Source organism: Pagrus major, chromosome 7, assembly GCF_040436345.1.
Source record: "Pagrus major chromosome 7, Pma_NU_1.0".
Classification (NCBI taxonomy): Eukaryota; Metazoa; Chordata; class Actinopteri; order Spariformes; family Sparidae; genus Pagrus; species Pagrus major.
Genome location: NC_133221.1, coordinates 15,167,006 through 15,182,606, shown reverse-complemented (window position 1 = coordinate 15,182,606; position 15,601 = coordinate 15,167,006). Strand labels below are relative to the sequence as shown.

The 15,601-nt window shown below is 43.2% G+C and overlaps 1 protein-coding gene across 1 annotated transcript in view; it reads left to right on the top strand.

Annotated features, from left to right (window-relative positions):
- Window positions 1-4,143, top strand: part of LOC141000099 (ERC protein 2) — a 122,914-nt gene extending 118,771 nt beyond the window's left edge. The window contains 1 exon segment of the mRNA XM_073470732.1: window positions 4,117-4,143. Within this exon segment, the coding sequence (XP_073326833.1) occupies window positions 4,117-4,143 (27 nt within the window).
- Window positions 4,144-15,601: the final 11,458 nt, after the last annotated feature.

Sequence of the window (15,601 nt, the reverse complement as noted above, 5' to 3'; positions counted from 1 at the left end):
AAAGTGTGGGCTTGTTTACACAAGATGACATATTGTGGGCTCTCATTTCCATGCTTTTAAAGTCGATATCATATTTGTCTCGACTACCAGTCAGTTGTGGTCAGACTCGGCAGCATAAAATTTCCCCTCTCACTTCTCCTCTGTCTCTTCTCCCACAGCCCTATTACTTGCTGCCAAGTCAGAGTTATTCATATCAGTTAGATAAGGAGCCTGAAGGGGAAAACTGCCAAATGGGTGTTTTTGATCGATGGGATTTGTGTGTGAGATTAGTTTATATATCACTCATCTCTCATCTGAGCTCCTTCTTCTCTGTCTGAGTATCATATCCAAGACTGCCCGAGGACAAACTTAATGTGTCTGTTTGAAGACAGCTGAAGAAGAACAAACTGTTGTTGTTATCAGTACAAAGTGTTTGTGTATTCGTGCGAGCGTGCATGCATCCAAGTGTGCATACTTTAGCCTTGTGCATGCCTGCACTGTATGTGTGCACGTGTAGATGCACACCTGAGTCTTTGTTGATACTGTGTACCCAGATGAAATCGCTCTTTCAAAGAAAGACAGAGGTGATTTCACAGTCGTTCCATCAGCTGATAAAGGCTTTGAGTTATGTGAATGCAATATAAACTCATCACGGCTCTATTGTTGTCAAGAGGTAGCGATCAGGGGGATTCCAAACTATGAAGATGAAGTGCGTGTGTGCGATTGTGTGTTTGGGGGTTTAAGGCAAATACCTGGGGATTTCCACCTCAGTCTAGATCCCCACATCTGTTCTATTTGATAGGCACTATTACATGTTTCTATAAATGTTTCTATAACTGCTGTCTTAATTGGAGTGAAACATGCGCTGGGGATCCCCCTGTCCTTAATGCCTCCCTAACACACGCAAATACACAGAAGCTCACAATCACATGCACGCATCACCCCACACATACCTCGGCAATATGAAAGAGGACTGGAAAGCTGGTTTTAATGTTATGTTAGCCCTTTTTTACGCCTGTGGAAAGACTCTATTTTTGTTTTTGAAAAGAATGTGAGGGTCTGGTGTTGATTGACATCCATATGCACTCACCTCAGACTCAGACACACTTGAGTTATATATTACACTAGGGTAAATTTATGACAACATTCAGCTATAGAATGAATCCACATCTAATGCTGACCATTTTTGCAGCATATGCTCCAGTATGTGGAAGTCTAGAGTGGGGAAACAAATGACATGGAACGTAGCTTAGCCTCTGTAATCCCACGACGACCATTTTTATATTCTAGCTGTGTAGTTGTTAGCTTAAGTTATGTTATGTTTTTCATCTGACTTGCTGAAATAATATTATAAAGCTATCAAGTCTCCGCATTGTTCTGTTGTATTGAAGAATACTTGCAGCCACAGTAGGCTTCATATTTAACTATGAGCTGCAGGGGTCCAGTGTTTAGTATCACACATTACTCTCCTCTATTTTTCACTTATAAATATCTTTCCTTCAATATGGCTATCCAGCTCTGTTTTACTGCAGCAGTGTTTATAGTCTTTGACATATGAAACAGTAGCCCTCTGCAAGCGATATTTCAACTTTTCATGTTGGACTTGCAAAGAAAGTGTTATTAGGGTTGCTGGGAAATCTTGTTAAGAATGTGGGGAATAACAAAATAACTCATAAATCGCAGCAGATTGGCGGGATTATGCTTCTGTTAAAGTTGAATTTTTATGCCTATAAAAGGGAACTGCGATGGCTCACGCTTTGTATTGAACATTTGGGGTACAATGAAAGTCGAATACGTTTTAATGGGGGGAAAAGGGGCGCCCCAGTAGCTCAGTTGGTAGAGAGCCTGTGTCGTGCGCTGCAGCGGCTCAGGGTCTGAATCCGACCTGTGGCCCTTAGCTGCATGTCATCCCCCTCTCTCTCTCATCCTGTTTCCTCTCACTCAAGCTGTACTGTTAAGCCATGATAAGGCATGAAAAAAAGGGAGGGGTGTAAATATGGATTCAAAGTAGATCAAATGAAAGACATTGCCAACAAATGTGTAAATTTGCAGATTATTCAGATTTAGTTGTGTCTCTGTCGCTGACCCTCTTGTGTCAACCACGCACGCTTCTAAAACAACTGACCCTGCTGACAGAGGTCAGCTTATCACCTTGTGGCTTTTCCTCATATCTGATCTTTGACCTAATGGGGAAGTTCGGCAGAGGTCAGACTAAGGACTCTGAGGTGTGTGTGCGTGTCTGCATGTGTGTGTGTGTGTGTGTGTGTGTGTGTGTGTGCATGGGGCGTCAGATCACACAGACTGGATGTGGCTGAAGTCCCTTAGGTAAGACTGTTTTCCCTCCAAACACCGGACTTCACATCTCCTTTAATCTCCGCCTTTCAAATGTGATTAATTACTCTACTTGTTTTTCTTGACCACTTTGTCTTCTCTCTTCCCTTCTCCACTTTTTCACAAAGCTTTTGCCACATATTTTATTTGTATCAAACCTCTGCTGTCTGTTCTTTGAACATCGCTTTTCCTCCTGATGTGTTTTCTTTCCGCCCACATTCTCTCTGTCTCTCTATCATTCTCCCCTTCAGTCCTTTCTCTCCCTCCATCTTTTTCCTTTCAAATGTAATATCCAAGTGCGGCCGGGCCAGTGGTTCAATGCATCGGCGGGTCCAGGAATGCCACTCGAAAGATGATTGATGATGATAATGATAATGATGATGAAGAGGGTCTGCACGCTCACCCTGGAGACCACAATGCCTTTCCAAGATACAGCTAGTGCCATGAATAACATAACAGTGACCACACATGCATTTTTTTTTTTTTTTTGCATTTGTATTTGCATTTGCATTTGCTCAAACACATACACACTGCATACATCCAATTGGCTGTTTAAGACCCATAAGCACCAAATGCATGCACTGGAGTTGCGGACACACAAAAATAAGAGCGCACTTCAAGGTTTTCCCAAGCAGCCAAACCACATGCCAGTCAAAGTTACAGTTAGTGGGTCCATCCCATCCCAACTAGACTCCCAGTCCTCTACTCAATCTGTGATGGTCCGAGGACAGGTGAAATCTAATCAGAGGAGACAAGCACAGGAAGTCGATTTAGCCTCTTGAGATGCACCCCAGGTCTGAGTCTCAGCATGGACTGTGTGCAGTCTGACGGGGAAGTTGTGTTCACGTTGTTCTCATTTAGCCATGCCAGCACCACTGCCAGATACTTGGCAGCAGCCTCGGAAGGAAATAGAAAACAGCCATAAAGTGTTTATCAGAGAGAATTATACAACCTTTTCTTCTGGGTTGTTGTGCTTTTTTTCTAAGCCTTAACATGCTGCCTGCTTCACGTTTATGAGAAGTAGCACATGGTATTTGGCCTGTTTGTGCGTGTGTGTCTCCGTGTGTATGTGTTTGTGCGTGCACGTGTGTGTGTGTGTGTGTGTGTGTGTGTGTGTGTGTGTGTGTTTAACCTGGCAGAATGAGTGGTTATAGGTCTGGCTCTGTTTACAGGGCCTGTCACAGCCGTTCACTGCATGTTAGCATTTAGCATTGAGCATGTTCCATTGAAAGGCCATTATATCTATAGCTTAGCTGCTTAGGTGTAGCCTACTGAGTTTACCGAGCCTGTCACAACCACTCAGTCCAACCAAAGCCACTGTGGAGTATAGCCAAGGCCCTTGTGTTTTTTGCACTTGTGTAGCTTTAGCATAGACTTTAGCATTGTGCAGGCAAGGGATTGGCTACAACGATCTACCAGCTCGTGCTAACCATTGTAATGTTAGTGTCTGAGTGAATTAGCCTTCCTGTTAGCAGGGCTCTTGTCTGCACAGTTTCAGCCCCAAGGAAACCCCTTGTGTGTTTAGTTATTGGCTCCCTAACAATTATATTGGGGAAAGCATTTCATGATATCATACACAGCTTTTCTGAATGAGGAACACGAACAGGATTGTTTTGATTAAAATCCACAGGGGGTTAGGAGGACCATAAGATTAGGCAGTGAGACTTTACTTGTAACGACATAACCACTGGGCAAAAGTTTGTTTTAAAAGGGAGCCATTTTCTGCCACATATATGCAGTTTTTGACAACGTGTAAACGGATGGTTAATGAATGGATGACGATGATGTTTTTTTTTTTTCTCACAGGATGATGAAGAGGGAATATGGGCATGATGACCATCACCAGTGCGACCCTGCATCTATTGGTTCACAGTGAGTCTCTATTTGACAGCTTTTTTCCTACTTATTTTAGAGTTGATGGACTCCTTGCTTGGGCAGTGCCGAATAGTTCAAAGCTTTGAGGCTTCATTCATAAGGTTGGCGTTAGAATTCTGAATCAGCATTCGGCTTGCACAGCGTTTCATGAAAAATACATTTCCCAAATCCACAATGTTTGTATCGAACAAAATATTCTGCTTGAATCCATATTTGTTAGATTTAGCCTTTCATAAACAAGTACATGTAAATGTATGTACATGTTTATGTGCAAGTATGTATTTATGTTGACCAAACTGACAAGTTACAGTCATTAAAGCACGTTGATTTAATAAAAAAAGATTAAAAGATAAACATTAAAGCATAAGCATTAAATGTACAAAATTGACATTTGGTACAGCTGTACTCCCTGCCAGGTTGTAGTACTGTATATCTGCTCTAGATATTTTAATGATCTTCTACACAATAGGCTTCTTCAGTGGGCTCGAGTAACCATTAGCCGGGAACATTGATGGCACCACAATAACCACAGCATTACCCAACTATGACAGAAGAGAGTGTAATAGAACCCGGCTCCTTTTCCCATTGCTTATGAATTTCACTCGACTAAAGAGCCTCAGTTTATTCAGAGGTTTATGGCTGCCTTTCTGTGAAGTGCTCTCTGGTTGTGCTGCATGCTGTGTGTGTGCACTACATGTCTGTATAGGCAACTCTGGTATTAGACCTATACACACCCAGCAGCCTAAAGCGAGCGTACCAGGGCTCATAGGTGATAAAAACGACACAGTGAGAAAAACCAGAGATGGATAAGTCTGTCTCTCCGCGCCCCACTTTTTCAGTTGTAGTAAAGTTTTACCGCGCTACCCCACCCTGTTTTGTGCCAGTGTGTGGGGTAGTTAATTTCAATACAACCCAGAACAGTCATGACGCTTTTTTTTAAGGCTGCGAGCTGAAAAAGCATAAAATGAAGAATGCAGAGTCATAAAGGATAATTCCTGTTTGGGGGGTTTTATATCGAAGCCCCCCATAGACTCAGGATGCCTTTGAACACAGACGTGCGGAAAGAGGTCTGTGCAGGGAGGGTTATGGTTTGCTTGGAGCTAATACACGTGTGTGTGTAAGACAAAAGGAGACAAAGAAAAAGATTTATAAATGTACATGCGAGAGACAAAAGATAGAGTTGGGAAAAGAAAGGGAAAGGGGAAGGGCGCTAATATATTTATGTGGGAACCAGAGAGAAAACCAGGCAGCATGGTATACTCATAGTTTCCAGTGCATCTCCTTCTTTCCCCCCAGTAATCCACAGGTGGACCATCACAAGCAAATTCTATCACTAACCTCAATGTCTTAGTAGTTGTGCACTTTGCCCTCCTGCTGCCTTTGGGATTAAGAGTCCTATAGCTTGTGTGTGAGCAAATGGTTTGTCTTCCTGCAGCGCAAAGCTTTAGTGTGTTTAGCTATGATGTTTGTGTGTGCATTTGCAAGCATGTGTGTGTGTGCGAGAGAGCGTCGCTGAGCTATACAGTGCTGGAGCAGCCCACATAGCCTATAATCCAGTCCATGTGTGCTGAGAATGCAGCAGTGTCAGGATTCACCGTAATGAAACAGACCACACTGCCCCCTTTCTCCCTCTCTTTCCATCTCTCCATCTTTTTCCATCGCTCCCGTTCTTTCCACCTCTCCCCAGATCTCAACTCGCCCTGCTCTAACGTATATTCCTAGAGTTAGACCCGTGACTAGCCTACTGCTTCGGTATCTCCAATCAGATATCACAAAGGCGTGTGTGTGTCTGTGTGTGTGTGTATGTATGTGTGTATTAGTGCTTCTTATCCTGATCTAATAGAATAAGCCCAGCACATTAGCCTTTAGCACAGAGTGGTGTTGTGGCTAGCGATATCAGTGCTACTCATCTATCCACTGCTGTTATTCTGGCAGTGCACAATGCGAGCGCAGCTAACATGTATTAGCCATCCTCTATGTGAGAACAGATGGGAGCCATTTAGCGGTGTGTAGCTACAGCGCAATAAGGCCAGACCTAATCCCCATATCCTGTCCCTGAGTGAGCCCTCCCTAATATGAGCAAACAGAGATGACAGCACCGATAGACAAATAGCTGGGGATCTGTGTGCATGTGTGTGTGTGTGCATGTGTGTGTGAGCATGCTAGCTTTGATTGGTGTTTCTTATGGATAACCTTGACTCCCAATGCTAGGCTACATGTTGAATTCCATGCAAACTTAAGTGCTGAGTTTTAGTTGGCGAGTTCAAGTTCTTAGCATCCAGGTGTGGATTTGTGTTGGTTAGCTATGGTCCTGTCCTAAAGGACACAGGCTCTGATTGGCTCATTGTGGTTGTGTATGTCCTGCTGTTGATTACAGAGGTTTTGTTTACCCTCTTGGCCTCCCAGACCCCCCCTCCCTCTAATGAAATAAGAATGTCCTTTTGGACAGAGAGCACAAGAGAAGGGGGTTGGAGGAAAAAGTGAAGGAGAGCATGGGGCCAAAAGAGTGAAGCAAAGTGGGGGGAAGAGGTTTTCTGGAAACATTATGCTTTTATCCCACCGTGAAGTTATTTGTACTGAATGAAGCGAAAAGAAGCTGAGAGGCTTTCCAAGTGGGGACAGAAATATGTTTGTGTATGTGTGTGTGTGTGTGTGTGTGCGCGTGTGCATGTGTATGCATGCAGGAAGGAGGGAGGCCTTGTTCAGGTTAAAACAAGTCAAGAAGATGGCTTTCATTTGCCCATGCTGTGTTTGCACTGAATGCAGTGTTTGTATGTCTACATTGTGTATGCCAGTAAGCATCTCACGCTTGTGTGTGTGCGGCTTAAATTAAGCAAGTCCTTGAAGGAGTTTGAATTCAGTGGGAAACTGAAATTGGACAGCAGATACTCAATCCCATTTATTATTCTAAAATGCAATTTAGTTCAAGTGTCACCGAAATGTTTGTGCTTGTCTCTCAACTGCCTGAAGTGCTCCTCCCGACCAAAACTAGCCTCAAAACTGAACTGACTCATGAATGACTCATTTCTATAAGGTTGAACTTTTATGAAAGTCAGAATTTGGGTGCATTTTTCATCACTTTCTTATACAAACTGTAAAATAAACCAGCTGACATATACGTTTTTCCTTGTTGTTACAAACTGCCCATGTGAACTCCAGGGACCCCTGACCTTTGTTTTGCTCTGCTGTTTTAGTGGTCATTTAAAAAAAAGGAAAACACAAGATCTTTCAGAAATGCTTAAATACCTCTGCTAAGAAGTTTATGTTTTCACTCTGTCTGTTTGGTTGGTTGATCAGCAGGACTGCACAAAAACTACTAAATGGATTTCCACGAAACCTGGATGAAGGATGGGTCTACTGGCCCAGAGTAGTCCAGTTAAGGGACAGATCCATTCTTACTTTCTAACGTTGACATTTTTGTTAATTTCTCTGGGAATAATGCGTGGATCTTGATGGAAAAATCAGGTGTATTAATGTTTTGGCCCTAGCGGATGTATGCGCTCTAAAGTGCCATTCTAGTTTACAATTGATTTAGTTTGATATCAATAAAGGGGCTTGTATAAGCTGCAGAATAAATGTGACTTACATCTGTGTCCTTTAATGTATTAGCACTGGAAGGGTTTTTTTTTTTTTTTTCAGATAGTTGGATCCACTGTGCAACAGTCTACAGGGGCTAAGCTACTGCAAAAATGGAAGGAGGACAAAAATCTGGTGCACAGACACATTAAGGCAGAGAAACTTTTTGTCTTGTCATGTGTTCTTGTAATTTTTTCAGAGTCATTGATAGGTTTACAGCATAAAACAGAGAACAATTAATTTTAAACTGTATTTGTTATTGTTCTGAGATTACTGAATTACTTATTATTCTGGAGTTGAACCAGGCATCACTGAGAGACATACAGAGCTAGTCAAGTAGGACATTTCTCTGCTTTGTTGACAGTGAGGATGCCACAGACTAAAATCTTGTTTATTGATAAAGCCAGACCTGTGGCATGCACTCTTCTTGGTACTGAAGCAATGTTGACGTTGTTATTAATTGGCGGATTATTGATTATTGGCTTGCATGGTCTAATTCTGCCAACTCTGTTCTGCCTCGGCTGTGGCAGACTCCAGCAGCACCTGTGACCGGCAGACAAATCTCTTCGCCGTTGTCTGGAGAGACTCTAAGGCCTAGTCCACACAAACACAGGTATTTTTGGGAACAGGGTTTTAAAACAAAAACGACCTCCAGCTCGAAGTGTTTTAGCACTGTTTCAGAAATAATCTCTGAACCTGAACTTTTATATCCATTTCCCATGGGCATTCACACACTAGACATGCGTGTGCCGGCGTAAACAGGAAGCAGATTTTATTCCCTGTGGTTGGTTAAAATAAGGTGAACGAGGCAGGAAAACATGACGTGCCCTTCATTGAATCCTCCTGGATAATGCTATTTTTAATACAGCATTGTCAGCAGCTGTTTTTATCTCTCTTTGCCATCATTGTATTATCATTGTCCATTTGTGTTTATAGAAAATATAACATCAAGTACAGCAATATAAAAACCGAAATACTCTAATAGAGTTTTTCAAAAGGTTTTCAGTGACCTAACATTCTCACTGCACATTCTCACAGATTGATACTGTAACTGTGGGAAATGACATCACGTTTCAGTGTCCGCAATTGTACCGTTTTGATAATAGCAGTCTGGATGCCTTTCACCAGTAAACAAAATACCACAATTTAAATATCAGGTCTACTAGATTATAATTGGTATGTTTTAATTCAAGGTTGACTTTGAACGAAAAGTCTGCCAGCGGCATCTAAAATGGTTCAGCCAGCCCTGCCACTTTTTGCTCACTGTGTGGTTGAATCTTCAGTGTAAACAACTATTACCCCGCACTTTAATAACTATAAACTGATGGCACACATATTTACGAGTTGCCTGAAGAGATATTGTAATCATGTAATCAACGCAACTTAATTCATTTATCGGTACTCGTTAGAATTTCAGGAGTGAATACAAGACAGTTTTTGGTCATTATTCTAATTATATATGCCGAGGCTGTAGTCTAGCAGACCAACGATCCCTTTCTGTGTGTGATTGTGTGTACATACATAACCTTGTGTGAATTCAGCAAATGTTTGGGTCCGTGGGTACCTCCTCACACGTGTGTAGCCGTGCTCTGCAGCATGTCTTTGGTGACCAGTGAACCACAGAGTTGAGGTCAGCAGAGGCGTCTGACCGAGGCCATCCCTCAGCCAGCTGTCAGCATCATCAGCCCGTGAGGTCAAAGGTTGTTCCACCCGGGTGAACATGAGTGGAGAGAAGTCAATAACTCAGCAACACCTGAGCAACGACATCTGTGCGCGCTGTGTGTTGTATCTATTTTGGTGCATCTTGAATTATTATCTGAATTATTATCCAGAGGGCCGTTTTCTTGTGAAGGGGCATGGTGCTGTGGGTCTTTATGTTAGCAGCAAAATTACACTTTCCATGAGAATCTGATAGCAGACAGGTCCAAGACTAATGGAAGCTGTAGTTCTTGAAATGCAAAAAAATATAAATGTCATTCTGTTAATAAGGACATGGATTTGACATTCTGCCACATTAAGATTTTTGGATTTGAGATAGGAGCTAAGTCTCAATCATCTCGAGTTGTGTGTGTACTTAATTTGACAATGACATATTGGTTTGTATAATGCAATGAACATTATTATTTAAGATGGTGAATGGAAAGCGATGACAGAGTTGTTTTGTCACTGTCGGTGTATGAAGCTGTAGACAGACAGGACCCAGAGACGCTTCTTCAGCCCCAGCAGACAGAGGAGGAGGAGGAGGAGGAGGAGGAGGAGGAGGAGGTGATGGGGGAAGGAGGCTGGAGGGAAGGAAGGAAGGACTGGCAATGTTGTGAGGCAGACAAGTTTATTCACGTTGTTTTTTGTGGTTTTCTTGAAGTTAGATGCTGGAGAGGACAGTTAGACACCTGATGTGTGGATCATAAGGCAGTTTGTCTGAGTAAACTCCCTTTCCCCACCCACAACACACTCATTACACACGCAGAGACACGGCCACACACACGCACACAATCGCTTGTGCTGAGCTGCCAATGTTCAGGAGCAGAGATTAATACTTACGATCTCAGGTAAATCCCTTCTCATCAGTGCTTATCCGTGCAATGAAAATCTGCATGTGTGTGCTCATCTAACCAAAATTAATCCATCCGATCCTGCATGGGCAACCCAGGAGAGGAAGGGCAGCCCAACCAATGCTCGACTGGGAGATGATGTTATTTGTTCAGAGGCCTGTTTATTCAAGACTGGCAAGCTTCTTCTCTCATCCAAGCTGGCCAAGTAGGACCAAAATGGGATTCATCCCGCGGCCGCAGATGGTGGCATGAGTCAGCATCCTCTTGCAGCCACACTTGGCCATGTGCCCAGACATTATCACTGTCCGCTGCCCCGAGGTTATTTCAGTTGTTCTTTTAGTTTAATAGTATTTAAGGATTTCATTTTATTGGCAGTTTAGTTCCAGTTTGGGTTTGCGAGGTGCTTTAGGGCATTTTGAATTTTGGATGAAGCGTGTCCCAATACCTTTGTAGAATCTGTATTTTACACAGTCTAGTTAGCATCCCCAGTTCAACATATGGTCTCAATGCCTCTTTGTCCTTTTGTAAAGTACACTGCTGAGTGCTTTGACCTCACTAGATTTACCAAAGCACATTGCTATAATGTAATCATTAAGTGTTTTCCCCAGTCGTTGTTGTTGGGGTTTTAAGTTCAAGTGTACAAACACATCTGCCAGAAGACAATAAGCACCTACTTTTCTTTCTCTAGTGTGTAATTTAAATGACTGCACTGTAGTGCTTTCTCATTTGTGGCCACAGATTCACTGGCTCAGGTTCATAATCACAGACACTCTGCAAGTAACACTCGCCCTAAAAAAAATGGGCTTATCCTGATTGGCTATGCATATGCAAACAATTTTACATGGTGCTGACAAGTGATTGCTTTTTAAATTAGTACTGAAACATTCAAAGTTTGTCGAAGTCTGTTGGCTGGAATACTTTTACTGAGCCACCTCTTTCTCCCCTCACTGTCTGAACATGCCAGGTGTGATTCAGTCTGTCTGTAAACTCCTCTCTGGTTTGCTCTCTGAGCAGAAATGGCTCAGCCGGCCCACAGTCATAAATCAGTACACCTCAAGCTGTCGCTATTTTTCATCTCTCTCTGCCTCCTTTTTTCCTCTTTCTGTTTTACTCCTTATCAGTTATCTCCATCGCTCCTTCAAATGCAATTCCCAAAAAATACATCCAGATATTTTTTTAACGGTTGGCTGACAGAGACCCAGAATGCATTGGAAATGCAGATCTTAATGATAACCTCCACACATGTATTACTAAGGCATACAAAAAAATGTCTAAACTGTGTCTGACATGACTTTTGTGGGGGAAAAAAGTCAAATTTGCATATTTAAATCTTGGCACTTATTCCTTCTCCCCTCATAAAAAAAAAATCCAAAGTACATGATGTATAAAGTTTCCCTCTGGACACAAGATATCTCCTACTTTACTCCTAAAGTTAATTATCAGTATTTGTGCACTAGACGCTGCATGACTGGCTTCCAAACTATTTGTGATGTCAGTAGGCCCACCTTTTAAAGTTTCCATGAAGTCAAAATCGCTGTTCAGGTGTTGCTATCTCATGTGTCTTGCTCCGTATCTCACCTATACGCCAGCACCAGGCCTAACAGTGGCAAAAAAAATCTGTTTCGTAGGTAGGAGTTTATAACTTCCTAGAAACACATTTAAGATGTTGATGACTTATCCTGCACTAGGGGGCGTATATTAAATATTTTTTCAATAAATGCTTTCTTCTTTTTATGAGTGAGCAGACCTCGCAGATTACTGTACAAAAAAACAACTTTACAACTTTATTCAGTGATTTGGGTTAAACTGGGTCATGTTTTTTGGAGACATTTGCTGGTTTTCCTGCCCAGCTCTGGACAGGTAGCTTTACTTGTTGCTAAGGTAACTGCTTACAAGCGCACTGATAACCAGCAGCTTCTTAATGAAACACCTTCGGACTGGTGCCATACGCGGCCTCCTAGCTTCTGCTAAATGCACAGTAATTAGCTGCCGTTAGCTTAGTAAGCGGTTCTTGCTGACTCAGCTCTGGGTTGCCAGGAGCCAAAGCAAGAAAACCACCTCTGTACTGTATTCCCGTCATATTGGCTTCCATCTTCTTGGCGGCTGTGCTGTTTTGTCCCGGTCCGGTCATGTCAACTGGAAAAGTCAGCATCGGTAGCTCTGCGGTTCGGGATGGGGCGTAACGTACAGACCGCACTATTGACTTCTGCCTGTTTTTACAGGAAAAGCGTAACTATGCCGAAGATAAATAGCACGTGACTAGCCATTTCATTTGGACTTAAAAGTCAGATTTTCAATGGGTGCAGAGAGAGTTTATACTATAACTCTGAATATACATTATTCTACACAGTGCAGCTCAAACATTCAACTGGAGGAACAATAAGAAAAACGCATTTTTGACAGGAGGGGCACAGATTGGTTAGTTATATGTAGCGTTAGTTCTTACTGTGTGTGTAAAAGAGAGATTGAGAAAGAGAAAGAGAGAGAAAGAGAGGGATTGGCAGGATTATAAGGGTGTTTTGTGAGCTTATGGAGATGGCAGCACACAAAAGCCCTTCCCTCGGGAGAACCTCGCACCTGGGGAGGCACTTGTGAACATTGCGTGCATTTTTGTGTGTGCGTGTGTGTGTGTGCGTGTGTGTTATAGAGCAAAATCATTGTGCATGAGAGAACTCTCAGTGGGATGCTCTGGAGGTCAGATCCCCTGTTCAAGCCGGATTACATCCCAAAGAGAAAGTCTGAACATCTACAAAGAGGCACTGATGGAGGGAGGTATAGGGATTTGGAGACAGAGAAAAGGGAATCACAGCCTTTTGACTTTAAACCTGTTATTTTCCTCAGACTTCCTGTGCTCTCCCCCTTCTCCCTCTCTCTCTCTCTCTCACTCTTTTTAACAAACACACATAGACGGATGCACACACACACACACACACACTAAAAGCACTAAAAATACCACACTGCCTCAGGTCTTGGGTAAGTCCTGTGTTGTTCCCCAAACTGGGTTTTTAACTCATGGACCCGCCCCGAGGCTGCCAATCATAGACATGCCCACTGCTCTGAGGCACAGATAGAGTGAGGTGGGAGGGTGGGAGGGGTGAGGTCTCGCACCTGCTGACTTTACTATAAGTGACACTTGATCACTACTGATATTGTACCACTCACTTAAAGGATGTCACACCCTGCTACATACAGCACTCCTGATGCTTCGACTCAAGCACCACCGCACGCACACACACACACACACACATACGCAGACATACTGTACATACTCTTAAATCGCCTAATAGAAAGCAAACATTTATGATCAAGATTGACACCCACGGAAACACTGTGGTGGAGAAATAACACTAAATGTATTTTAATAAGTAATAGCAGAAGGAATTTCACTGTTTTCTTTCCGTATTCTAGAAATGCCAGAGCTGCTATCGGACTCTCCTTGTAGAATTGAAGAGGAAAACTAACAGGAATTTACCTGTTTCCTCCCGCTGAAAGTCATCCCGGTGCAGAGTCAGCGGAGAGGCTTCATAGCTCGGGCTATCGCGGAGCTACTGTAATAACATCAACAACCTTTGGACTGCCACTCAACATTAAGGGCTGACCACTAATTAGGCCTCGTATAACAGTAGGCTGCAGTTTATTTCTCACGCTAGCCCGTCACTTCCCAAAGGTCGTCCACGTCTGGGAAGCTTGTAAAAAGCGAGATGTGCTGTGTTGCCATTTGTCAAAACAGCAACACCTTCGTCCATAATTGATGTCTTGCAGTGTAACTTGTTATGGTGTGTTTTATTTCCCACAAAAGAAGAGCCTCTGACATTCGATATCAGTGACCTACACAAACCTGCGTAATGTTTGTTGAATTTAGGCTTCAAATCCCAAAATGGGTCACAGGCCTATTGCTGCAGGGTACCCATATGACATGGGTAGTAAAATGTTTTAAAGCCCCTGAGTGTTAGTGCTACAGAATAAACTTCTCATTTGGGCCCCACACTGAAAAAAAAAAGTATACAAACCCCTGGCCTGATTAAGAGTTAGTCCAACACAGCTCAGCTTGTTGGGCTGAGTGGTGTGTTTTCAGCCAGGTTGTGTTTTCCAGTGAAACCTAAGAATTGGATGCCAGCATGGCCTCTCTCCCTGTCACTAGATCAGCTCAGACAAGCAGATTAGTGCTGTAGCTGCTCTGTCTGTCCCTCACATCTTTTTTGGATGTCACAGCTATAATCCTTGTCAACAACCCGATGGGTCAGGCTACTTTACAAGGGCGTGTTCTTTTTCCCATACATGTATGCACTTACACATGCAAGCAACTTACACATGTGGAGCAGAACTCCCTCTCTTTCTCTCTCTCTTATCTGGGCCCATGGAAAAGCCACACTTGTACGATGACATTCAGCACAGGATTAAAGCCCATGTAAGACCCTCCTCGGCTTACACAGCCGCTGCCAAGAGGGGATCTATACAACCACACACTCTCATGCAACCGTGTACACACACTGGCCGAGAAACAACTGAGCGTGCACATACACACACGTACAGTAAGCAGGCAAGCGCAAACTTGTTTGTGTGCGCACAGTCTCGCACACACAAATCCATGCACCCTTAGCATGGTGTACTCTTTATACTCCAAACCAAAGGAAGTCTATCTCCTCAAAGTCATGCACACATACACCACGCACAGGCTCGACACACACACAGACACACACTGACGTCCTTTTGTCCTGCATCCCACAACTATCCTCCTTGCTCTTCTCCCTGAAACAGGGGTATCCTTGCCAGGAATGAGCCAAGACACCAATCCCATCTGTCTGCAATGGAATCATGGACCCCCCCAACACACACACATACAAACACACACACACACAAACAAAACCACACACACACACACACACATAAACTCACATACACATAAAGCATTGTTTGCACTCATGTTGCAATTTACATTAGAGAGTGAGGATTCAGACTGAGCGCAGATTGAATACAGACTCTTTGAGTTTCAGATGTTCTAAGGCCAGACATCGTCAGGACCTTAGTTAAGATACTGCTGTGTATCTAGGTCACATTGTGTGTATGTGTCGTATTTATGTGCATACCTCCGGGGTTTAGTTGTTTCGGGTCTGGAGAGGATTCTCATTGGAATGCATTCTGATTGGGCTAGACAGCGATTCTCCTCTGATTGGTTGTTTATCCCGGGGCTTCCACTTTGGGGGTTGCTTTGAATCAGTGCATCTCTGTCGCTCCCTCTCCATTTCTTTCGGTTTCTTTTCTTCTTCTTCTCTCCATCTCTAGATCTT